The 24,185-nt window shown below is 52.4% G+C and overlaps 1 protein-coding gene across 1 annotated transcript; it reads right to left on the reverse strand.

Annotated features, from left to right (window-relative positions):
• Positions 1-1,528: 1,528 nt before the first annotated feature.
• DNASE2 (deoxyribonuclease 2, lysosomal) lies at positions 1,529-20,753 on the reverse strand. Its single transcript, XM_056850630.1, has 14 exons — positions 20,653-20,753; positions 20,113-20,247; positions 19,291-19,408; positions 18,144-18,194; positions 17,497-17,574; positions 16,937-16,993; positions 13,809-13,873; positions 10,974-11,139; positions 8,465-8,808; positions 6,352-6,529; positions 4,672-4,747; positions 3,375-3,533; positions 2,014-2,211; positions 1,529-1,896 (listed from the first exon to the last, which is right to left on the reverse strand). The coding sequence occupies exons 1-14, from the start codon at positions 20,751-20,753 to the stop codon at positions 1,529-1,531; spliced, it is 2,094 nt and encodes a 697-aa protein (XP_056706608.1).
• Positions 20,754-24,185: the final 3,432 nt, after the last annotated feature.

Below are 24,185 nucleotides of genomic sequence, written 5' to 3' on the forward strand. Positions count from 1 at the left end.
GGTCACCTCCCAGAAACTCGCCAACCCAGCTGAATGGTCCATGGCAGCCATTGTATGGCAGTGCCCGTGCCCAGAATTCCAGAAATGCCCACGGGTCCAACAGGGTTGTGGCCCCTGGGTCAGAGTTTGGGTTCTAGATTCCATCATCCTCCAGTTGTGTAACTTACTTAGGGCCAAACTAGACACTCCCCCCTTTTTTTATAGGGTGAGTTTCCCAACTGGGTGGGGGGGGGACCGTTCCTGCCTTCCTCCAAGCCATTTCCCCATACCAAAAGTGCGGTTGGGAGGGGGAGTCATTTCCCCATTTTTGGAGCAGCAAAGGCAAAATAGCTCCCCATCAGCAGTTTCTGTATGGGAAGACAGCAGGGGGTGGGGAGGCAAGAGCCTGTCCCCCTCACACGGTGGCATTCTAAGCGTTTGGGCCCACCTTTATTTTTTAATTCCCCGGAGTTGCAGGAGAGATACATCTTGCTTAAAGGAAAGGCACAGGTTGGCATATCTTTGTCATTTATTACAGGATGAACCATTACTGGCTCAAGGAGCACAGCGACATCCGAGTCCAGTGGCGCTGAAGAGAGCCACAAGATTTGGGTGGGAGACTACCAAGGAAGTCCAGGGTTGCTATACAGAGGAAGGCACTGGCAAACCACCTCTGTTAGTCTCTTGCCATGAAAACCCCATAAGGGGTCGCCATAAGTCGGCTGCGACTTGACGGCGCTTTACACACACACACAAGATCATTTGGGAGTCAGTGCTCCCTTCAGCCAATACACAAAGACTCACTCATTCCACGCATCAAGACAGATTTTCCACGCCAGTTTAGCTTTCTGTAAATTCTTTCAGTTTATTGTCCTCCAGATTGCTAGTCTGCCCCTGCTGCCAGAGAGCTCAGTTAATCTGTACATTTGTCCTTCTGTCCTGCTTCAAATGCTACCAACACTACCAATGTGTTGTAGAGGAGCAGAACGCAGTTATGGCTGTCCTCTTAACTAGAGGACAACGTGAACATTAAGGCAAACATTTGCTGTTTCTCCAAACAGCAATTTATTCCAGCAGTAATGATAGGAGGGGCAGTGCCTCAGAGGTAGAGCATCTGCTTGGCATGCAGAAGGTCCCAGGTTCAATCCCCAGCATTTCCATTTAAAAGGAGCAGGTAACAGGCAATGCTGAAGACCCCCACCTGAGCCCCTGGAGAGCCAGTCCGAGCAAACAATACTGACCTTGGTAGACCCCAATGGTCTTATCTCAGTAGAAGGCAGCTCCATATATGGCTGGAAGCCAGTGGAATACATTCCTATAAGGGCATTGTTGAGGCGTGACCAAAACTTGCCCAACATTCGAAACATTAACCCAGCAGGTATTAATTAACTTATTCCAGGAGTCCAGCATTAAAAGGGACGGGGGCAGCACTTTTCCAGTGGTGGAAGGGAGAAGCGCCATGTTTCCCATTTCCTCAGTGCCTAGAGGCTGGGGGACGGGGGCAGCAGGGCAGAGAGAGTTCTGCCCAAGGAGGCCAGCCTGTGATCTGCTACCCCTCCCATGGGGCCTCCCCTGCCCCTCTGCAATCTGCGTATTTGTGCACCAAGGCATAGAAGGCCTTCCAGACGGCTGGGTCCTGGCAGCACAGGGTGCCTCCCCCCCGCCATTCCTCCGCATGATTGCGATTCATGTCCCCGACGCAGGTCCAGCCGGGGTCGCTCTTGGTCGCCACGCACCACTTGGAGTGGTCCACCATGGTGGAGAAGGTGGGCCCCGGCTCTGGGAAGGCCACAGCCTCCACATTGTAGACCCGGAAGGGCCCGGAACAGTTGGAGGGCAGGATCCCTCGGGATCTGTGCCAGAACTCGACGTAGAGGTCGCTCGCAAGAGCCTGGGCCAGCCAGCCAGAGTACAGATCTGGAAGGGAAAGAAGGGGACGGGGGAACAGTTATGCAGGATGCCCACAGAGGCGAAGAGCAGATACAATGTGAGGGGTTCGCTGATAAGCCTCTTCAGCTGCCCCGTCTCCCTTACCGTCGCCAAAGAGGTCGAACTTGGCAAAGCTGACGAATTCCTTGCCCTCCAGTGATGTCAGGGCCACGCTGGAGTTCCAGGGCTCCTGCTGGACATGGCACCCCTTGGAAGCATTCAGCAAGGCGGGCAGATCTTGGGCAAAGGTCCCGTCCACCCGATAATCATAAACAAGAGGATCTGTGAAGAGCAGCTGTCTCCCTGGAGCAGAAGACGGCACAGGATGAAATAATTTATAGTTAACGCAAAGTTAAATTGTTATAGTTAATGCCTAGTTCAGTTGTGGAACTCCCTGCCCCAGGATGTGGGGGTGGCTGCCAACTTGGAAGGCTTTAAGAGGAGTGGGCATGTTCACGGAGGAGAGGGCTAGCCATGGCTATTAGTAAAAATGGCTACTAATGATGCATGGCTGTTCTCTCCAGGATCAGAGAAGCATGCCTGTTATATTAGGTGCTGTGGGACACAGGTAGGATAATGCTGCTGCAGCCATCTTGTTTGTGGGCTTCCTAGAGGCACCTGGTTGGCCACTGCTGGACTTGATGGACCTTGGTCTGCTCCAGTAGGGCGTTTCTTATGTTCTTATGCCTATTATATTTGGTGCTGTGGAACACAGGCAGGATGCTGCTGCTGCTGCAGCCGTCTTGTTTGTGGGCTTCCCAGAGGCCCCTGGTTGGCCCCTGTGTGAACAGACTACTGGACTTGACGGGCCTCGGTCTGATCCAACATGGCCGTTTCTCACAGCTGTGGCAGCTTGTAGGATTTTCAATGCACAAAGCCGTTGACTAGGAAAGTTTGCAAAGGTCACAGAACAGTCTTCAAAGGCAGGCTGCAGTAGCTCTGCTCAAGAATAGTCCTTTTGGGGGGGCCAGCCCATGTGGATGAGAGAAGAGCCCTGGCAACTACGGAAGGGCTGCACCCGGCCCCAGGTGAAGAGGCTGAAAGAGCAGCCGGAGCTGAAGTGCATCCTTGAAACTGACTCCCATTTTACCCACCTTGGACCCAGTCCCAGAAGACAGTAGAAGACTGTAGTCTCTTTGGGGCAAGCCCTGGCTGCTTTTGCTTATGTACATTACTTACTCATGTAAAGAATTCATAGAGTTGGCAGGGACCGTACAGGCCTTCTAGTCCAACCCCCTGCTCAACGCAGGATCAGCCTAAAGTATCCCTGACAAGTGTAGGTACGTTACTTAAACAGCAACAATGATATGGCCTTGTACGTATCCCTGCAAGGACACACCGGTGGGGGAAATCCTCCTTTGGGGCCGTCTTCTGGCCCCTCCCTTCTGAGATCCTAGAAAGAATCAGAGTTCTGGATCCCACAAGGAATGTTCTGCCCACGTGAAGAGCCCATGCCGTCCACCTACCGATCTCTTTAAACTGATGGTAGGGGAAGGTCACACACAGGAAGGACTGTCCGTTGAGCAGGGCACTTCTGGGCCAGCTGTAGTTCGTCTGGAGGTCTGGAAAGTGCGGGGTGCTGTGGAGCAGCCAGAATCCCTGGGTACCGTCCAGAAGGATGACTCCTACAGTGGGGGGAAAGAGGTCACAGGAGCCGAAAGTGAACTGAACTGAACTCATGCCTGATGGGACGGAAAGCGAATGGAAGGACCCCCGGCTCCCTTCTCTAGCCCCATCAGTCCCAAGATGGGACTCCACTCATCCATCGGGCTCCACTCCTTCACCAAGAAGGGAAAAGGCATTTCAGAACTTTTGTGCATAAATGACAAAGGCTGAATAGAACAGAATTCTTGGCCCCGTATCACTCCCTTGGCGCCAGATCAGTGTGAAGTTCTTTTAAAAAGAAAAACAACATTAAGGACTCACTCAGCTACCTGAGTATCTGCTTTGGGAACGGGACCTTTTTTATTTGATTTATTGAATTTGTACCCCGCCCTCCCTGGCCGATGCCGCGTTCCCTAAGTGCAATGGGGGAAGTAATATTTATATTTTACTTTTGAGTACCCGTCAATGCACATCATATTATTGTAATCCCAGCAACCTGCAAGACAGGACCTTGGCTGGGGAGGGCAGGGCAGAAGATTGACTAAATAAATAAATAAATATCCCTACGCCACAGGCAGAGATAGAGCACTGAAATAAGGCAGAGGAGGGGGCTTTATCCAGGTGGGCCCTGTCCCCGCTCACCAATCTGTGTTGACTTTTTTTTTTTTTTGCCATCAAGTCACTATTGATTTATGGTGATCCCTGGTGGGGTTTTCAAGGCAAGAGATGTTGGGAGGTGGTTTGCCATTCCCTACCTCATAGGGAACGACCCTGGTGTTCCTCGGTGGTCTCCCTTTCAAATGCTGACCAAGACTGACCCCTGCTTCTGAGATCTGACAAGATCGGGCCAGCCTCTTGCCTGTCACGCTATTACACTAGCACTAAGTTTGTGCTAACAAAAGGGGGCCCAACAGAAGATGGGGAGGGGCTGTGGCTCAGTGGTGGAGCCTCTGCTTGGCATGCAGAAGGTCCCAGGTTCAATACCCGGCATCTCTAGTTAAAGGCACTAGGCAAGTAGGTGATGTGAAAGACCTCTGCCTGAGACCCTGGAGAGCCACTGTGGGTCTGAGTAGACAATACTGACTTTGATGGACCAAGGGTCTGAATCAGTAGAAGGCAGCTTCAGGTGTTCATGTGTCTTTAGGATGGGGGACTTACCTTTGGTGTGACCTTTGCTGAAAGTAGATTCTCTTGGTGGCTCATCGTTGTACAGGACGTAGGCGCTTTCCTTCTCCTGGCAAGTGACAGAAGAGGGCCTGTGAGATAATTAGTCCAGGTCGGCCCCAATCCTACCTCAGCCCCACCCAGCACAGCCCCTACCACACATCTGTATCACTTGCCTTCGCCACAGCTCTCTCTCTCTCTCTGCCTGAATTATTCACATATTTCTTCTACCAGATGGGGTCCCCCACTGAAGAGTCTGCCCAAATGGTTACGTAGGAAGCTGATGTAGGAACGCCAAGGAGGCAGCTGAGTGCAAAAGTGCTCCAGCATTTTCGGCAACTCTTATTGATCATGTGGCATAATTTCTTAGATTGTTTAGTGAAACTCCTTAAGCATCACAAAATATCCAAGCTTGACTTTGTCGTTGTCCCTCCAACTCCATTTATACAGGAACGCAGAGGGATTTATTTGTTTTTCATATTTCTATCCCGCCCTCTCCAGCAAGCTGGCTCAGGGCAGGTAACATCATTAAAACGTAACATGCAAACCAATAAAACCAGACGTCAATCTGGTGAACTGGGTCGGTTTCCCCACTCCTCCACATGAAGCCAGCTGGATGACCTTGGGCTAGTCACAGCTCTCTTAGAGCTTTCTCAGTCCCACCTACCTCACAGGGTGTCTGTTGGGAGGAGAAGGGAAGGTGGTTGCAAGCCAGTTTGATTCTGCCTTAAGTGGCAGAGAAAGTTGGCATATAAAAACCAACTCTTCTTCTTAATGATGGTGTCTGCAGATTTCCTCAGTTGTAGGAAAAAGCTCTTTCTTACGGGCCCTGCTGAACTCTTTAAGGTCCCGCAGGGCCCTGATGTTATTCGGCAGAGCATCCCACCAGGCCGGAGCCAGGGCTGAGAAAGCCCTGGCACTAGCTGAATACAGCCACATGCTCTTAGGGCCAGGGACCACCAGCAGATTTTCATCGGATGATCTTTGTGTCCTTCGGGGGGGGGGTATACCCCGAGAATGCTGCCCTGTTCCCTGAATCATAACCACAAACACTGATGCCTCCTTTTAAAAATTAAAATGGCATTATAAAAAGCCATGTTTTAGGGGGAGGGGCTGTGGCTCAATTTGTAGAGCATCTGCTTGGCATGCAGAAGGCCCCAGGTTCAAGCCCCAGCATCTCCAGTTAAAGGGACAAGGCAGGTAGGTGATGTGAAAGACCTCCACCTGAGACCCTGGAGAGCCGCCACCGGTCTGAGTAGACAATACTGACCTTGATGGACCCAGGGTCTGATTTAAGGCTTCCTTTAGGAAGGGGCAGTGGCTCAGTGATGGAGCCTCTGCTTGGCACACAAAAGGTCCCAGGTTCAATCCCCGGCAGCATCTCCAGTTAAAGGGACCAGGCAAGCAGGTGATGTGAAAGACCTCTGCCTGAGACCCTGCCAGTCTGAGTAGACAATACTGACTTTGATGGACCTTGATGGTCTGATTCAGTATAAGGCAGCTTCATGCATAGGCCCCAAAAAAATCTAGCAGAATGAGAGAGGATTCTGATCCCCACTATAGTGGAGGTCTGGTTTGGCCCCCGAGCTGTCTTCAGAAGCAAGGCTGCCCCCACCCCCCAGCGCTTTCTCAGCGGTTCAGCCTTTGCCTTGGTGATCCCTTCCCCAGACTCGCCTGCCTCCGTGGGGCTTCTGAGTACAGCTGCTGCAGAGTCCGGCCCACGGCCCCCTCAGTGGTGTTCATCAGACTCCGGCCTTCCGCCCAGCCCTGCGTGTGCCCGTCGAGGTACATGTAGCGCATGCCCTCTGCCGGCCCCCTGTGGTGGGATTTCGGCAGCTTGTAGACAATAAACCTGTTGCGGAGAGAATACAGTGAGCAGGCAGGAGACCCAGGCCTATTAGAAGAGGTTAATCTGTCAAGAATAAGGAATCCCCCCCCTCGGATGGGGCAAGAGCACGACAACGTCAACATTAACAAATGCAGGCGGGAGATCAGCAAACAAGTTTTCAACTATTAAAAGTCTCAAACTCTGGAACACCTTGTGGGACCAAAGGACAGAAGCAGGTCGGTTTCCAGCGGGAGCTGAAAGAATGTGGGGCTGACGGACGGTTTGTCCTGGCTCAGCACAGCGAACTGGACTGCCCCTGTGCCTTGCCCCTCTGTGAGCATGGCCAGCAAAGCCCCTTTCGGACGGCAGACCCTTCCCCCCTCCCTCAGTCTCCTTGGCAGCAGATCCCGAAGACCACCGTTGGGCCATTTAAATGCCACTGAATTCAATGGGAGAGTAAATCCTACGCACAAGATCAGAGCTAGGCATGTGAAATTTCTGCATCCACCCCATTCATAGGTGAAGCAGACAGGGAGGGAGGGTCTCCCCAGGCAAAGTCAGCTAAACCCTCTGCCGCCTCCATTCCTGTAGGCATTTGTGAAGCAGCTGACGTCCACGAGACAAAGTACAGCAGGGTCTTGGTGGGGGGGAAGCCCCCCTTATCTGAAAGGAGCAGCCAAAACCGAATACACACAACAGCTGCCGTCATCCGTGTGTTTCATTCACAGGGACTGGATGGGGGAGCAAGGGTCCCAATCCAGGGAGACACATTTGGTGTACTGAGTGTCAGACTAGGCTCTGGAAGAACCCAGGTCCGAATCCCCATTCTGTCAGGGAAGGTTAATGGGTGGGTGGAGAGGCAGCATAGAAGTGATCTAAAGTAAACTGCTTGCCAATGGTTTTGTGCTGGCTTTCCTGTCTTCTTGAAAACTGATTTGTGGCATTTAAAAAAAAATTCATTTAAACCACAAACTCTGCAGACGGTCAAAATGCTATTCCAATTTCTCACATCTATAGTGCTTTTAAATTTTCCTTTTTTCTCTTTCCAACCTAACAAAGTTCTCTCTCAAAATCCATGAGTTAACTCTTACGTTATCAGCTCGGATCACTTACAGGAAGCTCTCTCCAGCGGGGACAAACTTTTATAGAAAATAAAACACTGTGAAGCACTCCAGAAGGCAGACAAGGAGTCCTTGGGCAGAGTACCAAGCATGCAACCTACAGGGTGTGCTTGGTAGATGCACAGCTTCAAGATCAAGAGTGTTAGGCATTATTTGCAGGGCTTTCAAATGATAGATATTTAGGGGCTGGCTCACCTGGTTTTTACTCGGGGCGACCAACAAAGGGAACCAAACTGTGGGGAAGAACCCTGCCTCCCAAAGACTCCCAGCCCTGGATCGTAAACCACAACCCGCAGAATCAGATTTATTAGTACGGCGTATGCCAGTATAACATTTGTATCATCTATACATGAGATAAAAGATTACATAGATTTTAAAAATGCAATACCTGGCTAAAATTCTCGACTAATATTTAAGAAACTAAAATTCACTACATATTAAAAGAACAATGTAAAAAATAATCTAGTTGCCATGACCCAACTTTAAGCAGCGGACTTTATGTACGACTGCTAATCAGAGTTGTGAATACGGGGAAGCCATTAAAATATTCTTACCAATTACAAAACAGAATTAAAAGAGACAATATCTGTCACTGGGATATCACCACCACCCCTGGTTCTCCCTGCCGGGTGCCCAACGGCTCCCCCGGCGGGGCTCCCTCTGCAGTCAGCCGGGCGCGCTGGGGCGGCGGGGGTCCTCCCCGCCCCTCCTCAGCCGCTTGATCCGAATCTGGGCCCGGCTGGCAGGGGCTGCCCAGCCCTGCCTGTGGCTCGGAAGCGAGGCCGGCCCCAAAGGGCTGCGGGGGGGGGGAGAGGGAGAGAGAGAGAGGTCCACGCACCAGTCCACGGGCTGCCCGGCGTCGTCGTAGCAGGAGATGCCCCCCTGGGCAGGGCGGGCGGCCAGGGCGGCGCACAGGAGCAGCAGGCGCAGCATGGCCCCGGGGGTGGTGGGGCGGGCTGGCGGGCTGGCAGGCGGCCCGGGCATTGCCTCCGACCCGAAGGGAAGCGGCGATCGGGTGCCTGAGCCGGCCGGAGGGGTGGGTGGGCTGGCTGGCTGGCAGGCAGGCAAGCGCTGCCCTCCTTGCGCTGCGCCCAGGGCGCAGGGCGGAGAGCGCGGCCGGCCGGGCTGGGCGCGCCTTCGCGGGCTCCGGGACCGCAGGTGCCGCCTGGCCGCCGACGGAGCCTCCAGCAGCAGCAGCAGCAGCAGGAGGAGGAAGGACGGACGGACGGACGGACGCACGGAGGGAGGGAGGGAAGGACGGAGGGCGTCGCCGGCTCTGCCGCCCGCCCTGCGCGGGGCTGGACCCGGCTGGAGTCCCGCCTTGGCGCTCCGGCTCTCTCCGCGGCGCCTGGGGCTGGAGGGAGGGCCGGCCGGCCCTTTCCCCCGAGGGGGCCGCTCTCCGCTCCGGAGACCCGGGGCAACAGCGGCAGATCTCTCTCCGACGGGCGAGCAGGGCCGGCGCCCAGGGGGCTTCCCCGCGCTCCCGCCTGGGCTTCGCTCGCCCGTCGGAGAGAGATCTGCCGCTGTTGCCCCGGGTCTGCGGAGTGGAGCGCGGCCCCCTCGGGGGGAAGGGCCGCTTTGGCCATTGGACTCTGTGGCATTGAAGCCCCTCCCCTCCCCAAACCCCGCCCCCCCTCGGCTGCGCCCCCAATGCTCCAGGTGTTTGCTAACCCAGAGTTGGCCCTGGACGCAGCTCCGTCCTGGCTGTGCTTGCCTGCCCGCATCCCGGGGCTGCAGACGAAACCAGCGACCGGCCCCTGGAGGAAGGGCCGGTTTCAGCCAGCGGGACAGCTGCAGGTGAGTTGCGCCAGAATTACTCAACACCTGCACCTGGCGGACCACCTGCTGGGGGGGGGGGGGTTGGCCACCCTGGGGGTCGTTTTCTCCCCAGTCTTATTCACAAGTCACAGTGGGGCGCACCGACGGTGCGCCCCACTGTGACTTGTGAATAAGACTGGGGAGAAAACGACCCCCAGGGTGGCCAACCCCCCCCCAGCAGGTGGTCCACCAGGGCCCCTCCCCCATTAGCCTGCCTGTACCTAAGAAGAGCCCCGTGGCGCAGAGCGGTAAAGCTGCAGTACTGCAGTCGAAGCTCTGCCCACGACCTGAGTTCGATCCCGACGGAAGTTGGTTTCAGGTAGCCGGCTCAAGGTGGACTCAGCCTTCCGAGGTCGGTCAAATGAGTACCCAGCTCGCTGGGGGTAAAGGGAAGATGACTGGGGAGGGCAACGGCAAACCACCCCGCAATCAAAGTCTGCCCAGAAAACGTCAGGATGTGACGTCGCCCCATGGGTCAGAAATGACCTGGTGCTTGCACAGGGGACCTTTACCTTTACCTACCTAAGAAGAAGAGTTTTTGTAAGCCAACTTTCTTCTTTGGGTTGGGACAGCTTTCAAGAGCGGCCCCGTCGAAATGCACTGTTAGAATCAGCTCTGACAGCGGGTTGTAGCGGTTAAGAGCAGTGGTTTGGACGGCGGACTCTGATCTGGAGAACCGAGTTTGATTCCCCACTCCTCCAAATGAGTGGCAGAGGATAATCTGATGAACTGGATTTGTTTCCCCGCTCCTCCACATGAGGCCAGCTGGGTGACCTTGGGCAAGTCACAGCTCTCTCAACCTACCTCACAGGGTGTCTGTTGTGGGGAGGGAAAGGAAAGGTGAACGTAAGCTGGTTTGATTCTCCTTTAAGTGGTAGAGAAAGTCAGCATATAAAAACCAACTCTTCTTCTTCTCCTCTTTGAAAGTTCACTTCACTTGGAGCCTTCCTGGGACTGAGTGAGCCCACTCAGAAAAGGAGACAGAAGACAGTGGGAGCAAAAAAAGTCCAAAACCAAATTAAGACTAGCTAAAATAACCCAACACGAGTTGCAGGCTTTTGAGTTCTCCAGAATTCTTTATCAAGTTGGATCTTTTAAAGGGGGAGAGAACTTTTAGGCCATGGTCTTGCGGCCTGCATGTAGAACATTTTGTGGACCATTTATTGATCAATTAAAATGTTGATACCCTACCTGTCTTGTCTTCAAAACAATGGCTCCGTTTGAAATGGACTCTGGGCTTGAGGCACGCCCTTGCGGCACGCTGGCAACAAAAAGCAAAAAAACAAAAAAACGGAAGCCGCCTGACTGAAAATGCAACCAACGGTTGATCAAATGATGTCTCTCTGGACATTTCGTCAGAACAAAAGAAATCCACGGCAGGTGTGGTGTGCCCCCCCCCCAATAGAGGGCCCCCAGCCCCACACTTTCAGGTCCAGAGAGAAGTTCTTTTCCTCGTTATTAAGCTTTATTAAAGGAGATTCAGTCACAGGCTCGTTGACGCTTCATGACTAGAAAGGAGGAAGGCAGACTTTGGGCTGGATGTAGAGCAAGGGAGCGGAGTTGGGGCCAGGACACGGCCAGCCGGAGAAGCCGAAGCCATGGAAGACCACCGTCAAGAAGAGAAGCAGCAACAGAGCTTTGGCTAATGCCCAGAGCAGGCGCCAGGCAGTCCAGAGGGCCCGCCCCGGGAGGCATCTGCAAAAGAGGGAGGGAACCTTTGCATAAAACTCTCCTTTCCAGATCAGGTTGTCTGCTGCAGAACTTGCGTGCATCACGCAGGATCCCCAGGAGAGTTCTGAGAGGCACGTTCAGTTCGCATCTGGCGCTGGCCAGGGCTCTGGAAACTCACCTTCAGCCCGTGAGCTGAGAATGTGCCCAAGAACGCAGCAAGTGCTGGGGAACAATCTGATTTCCAGGGAACGTTCTCTTTCTGTGTTGTGCTCCCCCACACACACACCTTGCAGAATGGCCTGCCCAAAGAGGTCATCTTACCTCCCCCTCCCCACAAAAGACACCCTGTGAGGTAGGTGGGGCTGAGAGAGTGTGACTAGCCCAAGGTCACCCAGCTGGCTTCACGTGTAGGAGTGGGAAAACAAATCCAGTTCACCAGATTAGCCTCCGCCGCTCATGTGGAGGAGTGGGGAATCAAACCCGGTTCTCCAGATCAGAGTCTACCACTCCAAACCACAGCTCTTAACCACTACACCACATTGGTGTTGTGTTAATACTCTGATTGGTTTTCCAGATCTGCACAACGGTGCCTGTCACATCATCTTTTGGATGTCTCTCTCGATTGTACAGATTTATTCTATGTAACCCACCTTGAGTCCCAATGAGAAAGGGGGACTATATATAACATAAACAAATAAATACAAGTTTATCATCTGTTACTGATCTTCTCATAGAGAAATCCCTGCTCTTGCCAAGAATCCCCCAGTTGCCTAGAACAGTGTCGGAAAAACACTTTCCCCCCCCCCCATGCAAGCACACCCTGCCGGGGATTCCCCCTTCCCCCTCTCCCCAAACTCATTTACACTGCCTCTTTTTATTCCTACCATCTCTGATCCGTTTGGTCATTCACCTGGAAGGAAGCTGTTCCTTGAAGCTGGTTGTTTCTGGTTCCTGACGCAGAAATCTTTTCTGGGAGAACAGAAGAAGCCAGCCATGAGGTCAAAGCCTCTTCCATTTCATGCTAAGAAGGGTGCATGGTAGATTCCACGAGAAAAATAGCCTGCTTCCTTATTTACTGATGGCATATCTATGGCACTTGGCAGTAGATGCTACCAAATTGGTGTGCAATTCTGTTACCGCCCTACGTACCCTCCAACACCCACCCACCACTATTCCACCTCGCCCATATCCTTCTTGTTACTCATACCATCCAGTCTGGTACTTGTTCGTGCCAAAGAATCAGGGTCCTTCCCTCTCCAGAGAATGCCTTTTTCTGGAAGCTGAAACAGAACAGAGCGTCAAAGCCCTACAAGGAGAGTCTGCCCCATTCTGTTAGGAAAATACAGACGGCAAGACAGGATACAGTGCCGGGAAAGAAGGGCAGAGTATCTTGGGGGGTCTCTTCATCAACTTTCTCCCCTTCGATCCCACAAACCACAGTGAGAATGCTGATTATGAAGTCTCCAAAGGGTAGGCCCATGTAGAGTGAATTACAGTTGTCTAATTTAAGGAAACCATAGTAGGATCCAGGCCAATAAGATTAGCCTGAAAAGATTTGTTCTTGACACATCCATGCTACTAATCACTGTACCACAAACCCACCCTGGGGGAATATCCTCTCGCTCTTTCCATCTGAACGAGATGGTATTATATTCTGTGTCCAGCCATGGAACAGTGGCTCCAATTTAAGTGACTTCTCTTCTGGGAAAGGCTGCAAACCTGGCTGAGCAGAAGAGTAATCATTCCTTTATTTAGTTGCATCATTTATAGCCCATCTTTCTCACTGAGACGCAAGGCAGATTACAAAATACATTTAAAAATTCAATCGAGCAACATAAGATATCCAATAAGTCATGCAACAGTAGTACAGAATTAGAAAACCCTCCGCCCAAAAAAACTGTCTTAAGGCAACACATGTCAAAATACAGAAAGTGGATTAGAAGAAAATTCAGTAAAAGCAAAGTGATATATTCTACATCACTTACAAAAGTGACCTCCTGGGCTGTTTCTACCACCACCACAGTAACAATCTCTTTATAAAAATGCCCTTTGGAACATTTCAGTTTGGCATATTCTGTGAAATGATAGAAACAAGGGAACCTTCCAGACCTCTTTGGGTATAGCCGTTCCCCAAGATGGGGGGCCCATAACAGAGAATATGCATGATCAGGCAGTTGGTTGCTGGGTGGCACCTTCAGCGGCCTTTCTCAGAGAAGTGAAGCTCTCGTGATGGAGCCTAACAGGAGAGGTGGTTCTGCAGATATGAGGGACCACGGCCATGAAGGGCTTTGCCGGTGGTAGCCAGAACCTTGTACTCAACCAGTGACTGATCGGTAATCCATGGAGTGACATGAATATTCCGCCTAGTGCTCAATAGTAACCTGGTTGCAGCTTTCTACAGCAACTAGAGTTTCTGAGCTGCCTTCAAGGGTAGACCCATGTAGAGTGCATTACAATAGTCTAGCCTCAAGGTAACCATAGTAGGGTCGAGGCCAAGAAATTTAGCCTGACAGGATTTATTCTTGACACATCCATGCAACTAATCACTGTGCCGGTTTTCGAGGTGTTCATGGCTTTACATCTCAACACAACCAAAGGCCAAACTAGTGACTGCGTCCTCCTTGCAGCCACGAGGAGGACACTATTACATCTTGTGTGGCCCTAAACAAGAAGGTTAAGTGGATTGTCCTTACATATCGGCTTCCAGCTGAGCTTCCATCACACCGTCTTCCAAGAGAGTTTTGTTTCTGTGCAGCTCCTTAGAAACAGAAACAAAACAGTTGAGTCAGCAGGCGGGTATCAGAGATCCCCTTTTCCGATAGTACTGCAGATTCCACAGGAACCATTAAGGTGTGTGTGTGGGGGAGGGGGATGGCTCTTAAGATCCTGGTTTTGGCCCAGGAATTACAGGCCCTGCAGAGAGCAAGTAGTAAGATTGTTCTCAGAGTGCCAGAAGCACTTTAGTAGCCATGTGGTACTGTTAGCTTGAAAAGCCACATTTGAATGTGTACTAGCTCACACTCGAAGTTTCTTCCTGCCTTGACGTCTGTCCTGTCTGTGCTGCCAACCAATGCTGTTCCTTGCCAGCGTGCCTCCAGGGCAATTTCTTACAGCTGAAACAAACCTGAAGACAGGTGCATAGGTCTCGCAGTTGGGGGGTGGGGAGCATTTCTGCTGAAGAATTTTGAGCCAGCTCCAGGGCCGGAGGTAGGGTTTGCCAACCTCCAAGTACTAGCTGGAGATCTCCTTCTGTTACAACTGATCTCCAGCCGATAGAGATCAGTTCGCCTGGAGAAAATGGCCACTTTGGCCATTGGACTCTGTGGCATTGAAGTCCCTCCCCTCCCCAAACCCCACCCTCCTCAGGCTGTGTCCCAAAATCCTCCTGCCGGTGGCGAAGAGGGACCTGGCAACCCTAGCCGGCAGTAACATCCCCTGAGGCAGGACAGCTGCCGGGTCCCAGGGCTTCTGGTGGGGCCCACGGCCACTGACTCCCACCCAGACACTTCCCTTGCCACCAGCCTGCAGCCGTGGTCCCAACTGCCCAGCGCCACTGAGGAAGGGGCATGTGGGTGGTGGCAGCACTCCTGGTGGCAGCGGCATTCCCGGCTGCATACGCTGGCGCCAGCACTGCCAGGGAAACGGGTGGGCAGGTGGTGAAGGCAACTGAGCATGGGTGGTGGGAAGGCTTGCAGGTGGCAGGAGGATCCACAGGTAGATGAGGGGCATGCAGGTGTAAGGATAGAAAGGGAAGGCCCTGGCGAGGGGCATATGGGGGGCCCTGGGCATTGTCTGTCCAGGACCCCCACCCAAAAAAAAAAACCTGGAATGGACCCTGGCCAGCTCAGGGGGTTGTCACAGACTGGCTTCTAGGTCCCCAGGGTCATGCATTCATAGGAAAGGATGGATAGAATCACTCCAAAGTTGGCATTTTTGTGCCGGGGCAGAAAGTTTAAAGGGTACCACCACCTCTCCCCGCCCCCCCGCCCCCCCGTGCGTCATGGTGCTGTTCCCATTCATTTCAATGTGTCTTCTGAAGGACAGCCTCCCACTGGGTTGTGCCACCCAGGACAGCTCCCTTTGTCTCTCAACCCCGCTGTCTTTGGGTGCGCCCAGAACATTAGTGGTGCAGCTGCTGTGACGCGCACCCAACAGAGGCTGGTGAGAGCTACATCCTTCGCCACAGGGGAAATCCAGACTTCCTGTTTTCAGAAGAAGAAAACAATTTCGATTCTCCTTTTTTTAAAACGTAAAAGTCACAGGGATTGGAGCAGGGGGAGGGAAGATTGACAGCTTAAATCAGTGTGGACTTTGCCAACCAGAATATCTGTCAAACGGATTGCAGGAGGGAGGGGGATTTGGGAGTTGAACTGCAGGAGAGAAAAAATAGATGGACCCTCACTGGTATGGCCCAGCAGGGCTCTTCTGAGGTTCTTACCAAGGGAAGGCCTCGGCCCCTCGGCCCTGTTGCTGGACCTCCAGAGGAACTGGTTGGCCCCTGTGTGAGACGGGATGCTGGACTAGATGGACCCTCACTGGTCTGATCCAGCAGGGCTCTTCCTATGTCCTTATGTTCAAATGTTCATGGTGGGTGAAGGAGACATACCTGAATCCTCAGAGATAGTTCTTGGAGGGTGGAACTCCGTTGCTCAAGCTGGTGCTGCTTCTGAAACCCCCCACCCCAACAGAATGTTACCTCTTGTTCCACCATAGAATCATAGAGTTGGAAGGGACCACCAGGGTCATCAAGTCCAACCCCCTGCACAATGCAGGAAATTCACAACTACCTCCCCCCCACACACACCCAGTGACCAGAAGATGAGGAAGCAAGGCAAAGCTGCCGCGCTGTCACTTCCTCCGCAGGTGGCTTCCACACGGAGCTCTGCTTCCCCCCCACCCATCACCCTAAACTATAGAGGTTCTCTTCTGGGCATCTGCACATGCCGTTACCCCACCTTCCAGGTTTCCCCCAGCTCCGTTGCACAGTTTCCCAAACCTGGGCTGCTTCCATGTATTATTGGATATTGTGGTCCTCTGAAACTGGATTGTCTTACCCTTCTCCACCCAGAGTAGGGTTGCCAACCTCCAGGTACCAGCTGGAGTTCTCCTGCTATTACAACTGGTCGCCAGCCGACAGAGATCAGCTCCCCTGGAGAAAATGGCCGCTTTGGCCATTGGACTCTGTGGCATTGAAGTCCCTCCCCTCCCCAATCCCTGCCCTCCTCAGGCTATGTCCCAAAAACCTCCCGCCGGTTGCAAAGAGGGACTTGGCAACCTTAACCCAGAGCAACCCAGTTGCAGAGGAGCGTTAGAGCGCAACAGCGGCGCCAGAAGCAGCAATGTTTGGATGCCGCTGCTCTGCTATGATCGTTTTTTGAAGGTTGCATTCAAGGCAGGGTGGGGAGAGCTGGGTAGGAAGGTGCCGTTTTCCACACCTCCCTGCCACCCGACCCCCTTTCCTCCCCAATTCTCTTTGCACCCACCATTCTGCCCCCCACCCCGCCCCACCAATAGCTGGCTGGCTTTTGGCTCTTCTTTTTAATTGGCAGTAGCTATATCGTTATAGCATCCTGATACCAACCCCCACCCAAAGACAGCAAAAAGCCCTCCAGAGGCTGGGTGGGGGGACTCTATGGAACTGAAGCCCTGCCCCCAAAATCTCCAGGTATTTCCCAACCCAGAGCTGGCAAACCCTCCTGGTCACCCTGGGGTGAGGTCTAATTCCTGCCTTGATTCCTCTTTGAGCTAGGGACAGAAGCTGCTTTGTTCTGGCATGGGAAACGTGGGCTCTTGGGAGCGGCAGGTCCCCGAAGTCACTTACCTCTCTGATCCTCTCGTTCTCTGCCTCGCACTCGGCTTCCCAGGTAGACAGGTGCCTCTGGGGAGAAAGCGGACCTTTCAGAATCAGTAGGATGGAAAAGCCCCAACGGCCAAGCTGCCTGCTAATCCCTGAAACCCTGCTCCTGACCCCAGAGATGGGAGCCTGCCTTGGCACCCTCCTTCCACACGCATGACCTCAGCCTCTCTGATTAAGGCAGGAGGTTTTGGGAGCAGAGCCTGAGGAGGGCAGGATTTGAGGAGGGGAGGGATTTCAATGCCATAGAGTCCAATTGCCAAAGCGGCCATTTTCTCCAGGTGAACTGATCTCTATCGGCTAGAGACCAGTTGTAATAGCAGGAGATCTCCAGCTAGTACCTGGAGGTTGGCAACCTTAGTTTGCCAGCTCTGGGTTGGGAAATACCTGGAGATTTTGGGGGTGGAGCCTGAGGAGGGTGGGGTTTGGGAAGGGACCTCAGTGGGTATAGTGCCATAGAGTCCAATTGCCAAAGTGGCCATTTTCTCCAGGGGAACTGATCTCTGTTTCCTGGAGATCAGCCTTGCCTTCAGCCTGCTGCCTTCCGTTCTCATCTCCTCCAGCAGGTCCTTGCCGGACTCCTGCTTCCGCCGCTGCTTGGAGACCTGTGTGGAATAACAGCAGGGACTGGCTGTGCTCCAGCTATTTGAATCATAGAACCAGAGTGGGAAGGGACCACCAGGGTCATCTAGTCCAACCCCCTGCACACTGAAGGAAATTCACAACTACAGACCCCCACAAACACACCCCAGTGACCCCTGCTCCATGCCCGGAAGATGGCAACAAACACCCTCCAGGATCCCTGGCCTGGAGGAAAATTGTTTCCCGACCACCACCCCCAAGCAGCAATCGGCACTACCCTGGGCATGTAAGAAAGGGCCACGAGAGCCAAACAGTGACGCAACCCTTCCTGCCCTCCCTCTCGTGATCTGCCTAAGTTCACAGAATCAGTATTGCTGACCACGCCAACCGGACTTTCCATAAAAGGGAGCAGACAAATGTTACCAGGCTTAACGGCTGACATGGAGACACGTTTGCTGTCTACAGGATTTTCAGCCAGGGGAAAGCCTTGCTCTGCTCTGTTTCATGCATAAATTGTTTCATGCATAAATTAGACTTTCCATTTAAAAAACGGGGACTGAAAGCACTGGGTGGGGGGGGAGGGTGGCCTCACCTTCTTTTCCAGTTCTGTTACGCTCTCAGCCATTCTCTGGTTTTCCTTTTCCTAGAATTTAGTTAACAGAAGGAAGAGTTCTTACTTTAGTGTCCCAAGCACTGATTTCTCTGGTTGGAACTATGGTCTATTAATTTCCTCTCGCCAGACTCACAAAATTCTGCAGAGATTTCCCTCTTCTCTGCCTAGAAAGTATTCTCTATATACAATACTACCAGAAAATATGAGGCAAACAACATCCCTACGAGGTAGGTAACATCACCCTCATATTGTAACTGGGGAAGCGGCAGCTGAGGAAATAGCTGCATGCCTAAAGCCACCATTCATTTGTAGTGGAGATGAGATTTGAACCAGGGACTTCTTAATCTATACTCCAGCCACTACATGGCATCTTCTCAAAATAAAAAGAGCCCCCTTTTTAATGCAGTTCTTTACTCATCAGAACTAATCAGTTCTCACGGCTGCAAGTGTAGCAGCACATCCCGGCTCCATTCGGGCTTTGCTTTGATTATGCCTGCATTTTCCGGCTGTCAGAGGTCATCTTGCCCTTCCCCTTCTGTGTTTCCGCATGTTTCCCCCCGCATTTTCTGGATGCTGGCTAAACACGCATTCAGAAAAACGCGGGCCAAATGTGCGGAAACAGGCAGGGAGAGCGAGCTGACCTCTGACGGCGCAGTTTTCCAATGAAGAATCCTGAATGATGCGGGAGGTTGGCACAAGCTGGGCACCCATGAAAAAAATGTTTAAATCGGTTTCGCGCTTGCTCAGGACAGAAACCGGTGCCATGAAAAATACCCCAAAGCAAAATGCACAGGAGTCCCTTCCTGGGGGGGGGGGGGACTGCACCGTGATGAGAAACAGCCTGTGGGGAGTAGGGTTGCCAACTCTGGGTTAGGACATTCCTGGAGATTGGGGGGTGGAGCCTGTGGAGGGCAGGGTTTGAGGAGGGGAGGGGCTTCAGCAGGGCATAAATGCCGCAGAGTCCGCCCTCCAAAGCAGGCGTTTCCTCCAGGGGAACTGGTCTTGGTCGTCTGGAGATCGGTTGTCATTCCAGGAGATCTCCAGGCTCCGGGAGGAGGCTGGCAACCCTGGTGGGGAGAGCTGGGGACTCTGAACAATTCCTTCCTTCCGCCCGTGGCTCTCTCACTTGCTTGTGGACGTGCAGACGGTGCTGGCACCTCCGGCTGCGACACTCCTGCAGGGCCTCCTGCGATTCCTCCAGCTCCTTCTGCCGTGCCCGGTTCTTCTGCTCCAGAGATGTCAGACTGCAGGAGGGGGAGAACCAGCAGCCTGACTCCCCAAGTGCGAGGCCTTCCCGTCCTGCCAGATGCTTCTCCCCCCTCCCCACCTTCAGGCCTACAGTGCAGGGCTGGACCAGTCCGTACTGCCCCATGGATGCTCCACATAATCCAGAAGGCAGGTTCAAAACTGCCAACGTCCGCTCTGGAAATGTCTGGAAATTGAGGGGCAGTGAATGGGGAGGGGGGAGTTTGGGGAAGGGAGGGAGCTCAGCAGGGTCGTGATGTCACTCTAGGAGTTCAGTTTCTCCTAGACTCTGTGGTGTACCACAGAGTCCAAAGTTGCCAATTCCTCCAGGGGACTGATCTCTGTAGTCTGGGAGTAAACCTGGGAGAACTTCAGGCCCCGCTTGAAGGCCGGTAAACCTATTGTCGCTTTCCAGTTGTTGAAGCCACTGAGGAAACATGGCTCACACAAATAGCTCAGGCAGTATCAGCCGAGGGTTTGGCTGGTGCCCTTTCCTGCCAGCTAAAAAAGCAGCTGGAAATCTCACCTGGACCCTCCCTGCAAAGCCACCGCATTTCTCCACGGTGCCTTTCTCTGCACCCCTCCAAAGGAAGAACAACTCTGAGGCAGTGCCATGGAGAAGGGGTGGGGTCTCCCCACCACCCCTCCCTGCTTCAGGATCCCTGGAGATCCCCCCACCCCGGCCGCCCGGTCTGCCCCTCACCTCTTGGCCTGCAGCGAAGAGCAGAGCCCGGTCTGACGCTCCAGCAGCGCCTCGTACTGCCTCTGCCAGGACTCCCCCTGGGACAGCTCCTCCTGGATCCACTCCTGCAGCCAAGCGTTCCCCTGCTCAAAGGTCCTGGGTTCGATGGGGAGAGAAGGGGCCGTGGCTCAGTGGTAGAGCACCTGCTTGGCAGGCAGAAGGCCCCAGGTTCAATCCCCAGTGGCATCTCCAGGTAAAGGGACCAGGCAAGCAGGTGATGTGAAAGACCTCCGCCGGAGACCCTGGAGAGCCGCTGCCTGTCTGAGCAGACAATACTGACTTTGATGGACCAAGGGGGGGTCTGATTCAGTATAAGGCAGCTTCATGTGTGTAAGGGAAGCCACAGGAGAGGCGGTGGAGGGGGGTGGAAGATGCCCCCAGGCCTCCTGACTTGCTCTCTCAACCCAAAGGGTGTCCCACTGATGGAGGTGCCAAACCCTTTGGAGACTCCAGCTGCTGTGACCCCTGAAAGACGGGTGGGGTGGGGAGAGACAGGGGTACCTGCATTGCACCACCTCCATGATGCTTGCATCCTCCCTCCAGCTCTGGCGCTCCTTGAGCCCATCGACCGATGTGCCAGGCCAGCATAGCTGTGGAGACATCTGGAACGCACATCTGGAGAGTGACCTTTTCTCAGCGGGAGGAGGGGGCAGCTGAGGGAAGGGAACTGGTCTGAGGGGATGGGGCATGTCTCAGTGGTAGAGCATCTGCTTGGCAGGCAGAAGGTCCCAGGGTCAATCCCCGGCATCTCCGGTTAAAAGGACCAGGCAGGAGATGATGCGAAAGACCTTTCTCTGCCTGAGATCCTGGAGAGCCGCTGCCAGTCCGTGTAGACAATACTGACCGTGATGGACTGACAGTCTGATTCAGTAGAAGCCAGCTTCATGTGTAAACACTGGGGAAGGGCAGTGGCTTAGTACCAGGGAATCTGCTGAACGTGCAAAAGGTCCCAGGTTCAATCCCCAGTGGCATCTCCAGTTAAAAAAGACCAGGCAGTAAGTGATGTGAAAGACCTCAGCCTGAGACCCTGGAGAACAGCTGCCAATATGAGCAGACAATACTGACCTTGATGGACTGAGGGTTTGATTCGGTATAAGGCAGCTTCATGGGTATCTGGGGAGGGGCATGGCTCAGTGGCAGAGCCTCTGCTTGGCAAGCAGGAAGTCCCAGGTTCAAACCCCAGCATCTCCAGTTAAAAGGACCAGGCAGGCGATGACCTGAAAAACCTTCGCCTGAAATCCTGGAGAGCCACTGCCAGTCCGAGTAGACAATGCTGACCGTGATGGACTGACGGTCTGATTCAGTACAAGGCAGCTTCACGTGTGGCTCACCAGAAGGGATGTACCCTGCAATAGCCATATGGTCCAGGGGACAGATAGCCCACCGTGCCGGCCACTAGGAGTTCGGGCCGAAGGAGGAATTACGAAGCACCTACCAGAGTTTTGCCAGCTGGGGGTCAGTTTGACACACGGATCCCCAACCCACTGGCCCAACCCAATGGAGTTCTCTTGCGCTAAGAGAATGGTCACCCAGGCCTGGTTGCCACCACATAGCCACAGGCTGCTTAGCAACCACCCGACCACACACCCAGGATATTGGGAAGATGCTTAACTGTCAAGAAAGACGCTTCATCTTTCTTTTCAAAACAATTACACCTAGTGGTTTGAACACAGAGTTTGACTTATCCTGCTTCTTGTAAGCAGCTGTCCCTTTAACTAGGTTTTAACATCCTTATCTCAAGCCTCAGCTGTGGATATTTTAGGAATTGTTCTTTATCACTCCACAAGTAGCAAAGGCCGAGGTTGGACTGAAAATTTTCATGGAAAAACCTCAACATCTTGTAGTATCAGATGGGGTAAGATGTATTACCTTTCTTCCCTCTTTAACATCCACCATTCTTATACATTTTTAAGACAGCTTTTTCCCATTTATTTTTCATTCTTAAATGGCATTATTGTATTGCAGGTTATACATGTGATGAACTATTCTACTAAGTTCTAATTCCTTCTCTAAAGGTAAGCCTTTAAAGCCTCTAATTTCTTAAAATTGCTTAGATAAACACTGTTGTTAATAGTGTTGTTTCATAACATTGCATGAAATGTCTGTTTCCTAAGAAAAGTATGGTCCCTTTAAATCCTCAGGGTCGGCAAACTGAAGAAGATTCGAAACGCGTCTTTGCGACGGACCCACCTTGGACCGCATTGTGGTTTTGTTACTATTGTGATTGTAATACCACCATTGTTGTGTATTGCTTACAACCACCACTATTGTTGTGTATTGCTTATAACCATATCTTTTTTGGTTTATATTCAGCCTGGGAGGCTTTATTTTTGTTTAGCTGTTCGGCTTTCCTATATTTTCAGCCTATTGGCACTGCCTTATAAGCCCTGCGAGGCTATTGTGTGTGTGTGTTTTTGACACACTTTTCATTTGTTTTGGTGGTCTATTTTCAATACATTTGACAGTAAGAAAAACACAATGTCCAGGTACTAGCTGGAGAACTGATCTCCAGCCAACAGAGATCAGTTCACCTGGAGAAAGTGGCCGCTTTGGCAAGTGGACTCTATGGCATTGAAGTTCCTCTCCTCCCCAAACCCCGCCCTTCTCAGGCTCTGCCCCCAAAATCTCCAGGTATTTCCTAACCCGGAGCTGGCAACCCTAGTCCCACCCCTCCCCAAATCCCACCCTTCTCAGGCTCCACCCCAAAAACCTCACATTGCAGGCGAAGAGGGACTTAGAAACCCTAAAAATAATGCACTCCCTAACCTGGGCGTGGATTCTGGGACCAGGGACTGCAAAAAAAAAACACCAGATGCCAACTCTGTCCCTACATTCACTCTGCAACACTCACAGCACCAGCAGTACCATCTCAGGTTCAATCACTTGTTCATCTTGCGGTGTTATATATGCCACGAAGGGGCAGCAATGCCCTTCCACCCTCTACGTGAGACAAACAGGTCAGTCCCTACGTAAAAGAATAAATGGACAATAAATCTGACATCAGAAATCACAACATTCAGTAACCAGTGGGAGAATATTTTAATCTTCCAGGACATTCCATCGCTGACCCAAGAGTGGCAGCCCTCAAACAGAGAAGCTTCAAGGGGAGATTACAACGTGAGACTGCTGAACTTGAGTTCATCGATAAATTCAGAAGAATAGACACCCCCCACCCCACCCCAGGGCTGAATAGGGACACTGGATTCTTATCTCAGGACTGATGCTAATTTGCTGTATTTCCTACCCTTAAGCGTTTCTCCCCTGTTCTAATCAAGTGGATTATATTTTGCATAAAATGGAGGAGAGGGGTATTATGTAAGCCCCTTTGGGTCTACACTAAGGAGAAAGGGGGGATATAAATGAACTAAACAAATGATAGTTTTGAGTGCCTCCCCCATCAACTTTTTCACCTGTGACAGTAGTTGTAGGCAGAGCACATGACCTTTGGGGCTCCTCTTCCTGGGAAGAACTCCTTAGTGTATCTCCGCCAGCACCCCAAAGGAGATCAAGCCAACCTTCATCTCCTGCAACTCTTCTGCCTGCTGGAGAAGGAAAAGTCTCTTCCCCCCAGCAATATCCAGGCTACTAAACTATAGCATAAACTCTTCCAGTTTTACCACCCAGGAAACACAAAAGATGACAGCCATTTTGGTAAATTCGTTTTAATACAGGAAGGACCAGCCTCTTGCTTTAAAGGGAATAGTTTGCTCTACTTTTTATGCAGCCAGAGGGCAAATAAAACAGCTGCCTTGAGTACCGTCCCTCTCTCCCTCTACTTTCCCCCCATCCCCAATCCCTGGGGCATTAAGCCCTCTGCAGGCCACACATCTTGGAAAGTTTTCCACTTGGCTGAGAGTGGGATCCAAAGAACAGACAATGGGAACCTTGCAGAAGCTCCTGTGCAGTTTTCACAAGAGACAAAGACTTTGATGCTGCTTGGGCAGAAGAGAAGCTTTTGTTCTACAGGCAGGAGCTTTGTGAAGACGTGGGACAAGAGGAAGAAAGAAAACACAGCGAGGTTTTCCACCTGAATA

Source organism: Euleptes europaea, chromosome 1 (genome assembly GCF_029931775.1).
Source record: "Euleptes europaea isolate rEulEur1 chromosome 1, rEulEur1.hap1, whole genome shotgun sequence".
NCBI lineage: Eukaryota > Metazoa > Chordata > Lepidosauria > Squamata > Sphaerodactylidae > Euleptes > Euleptes europaea.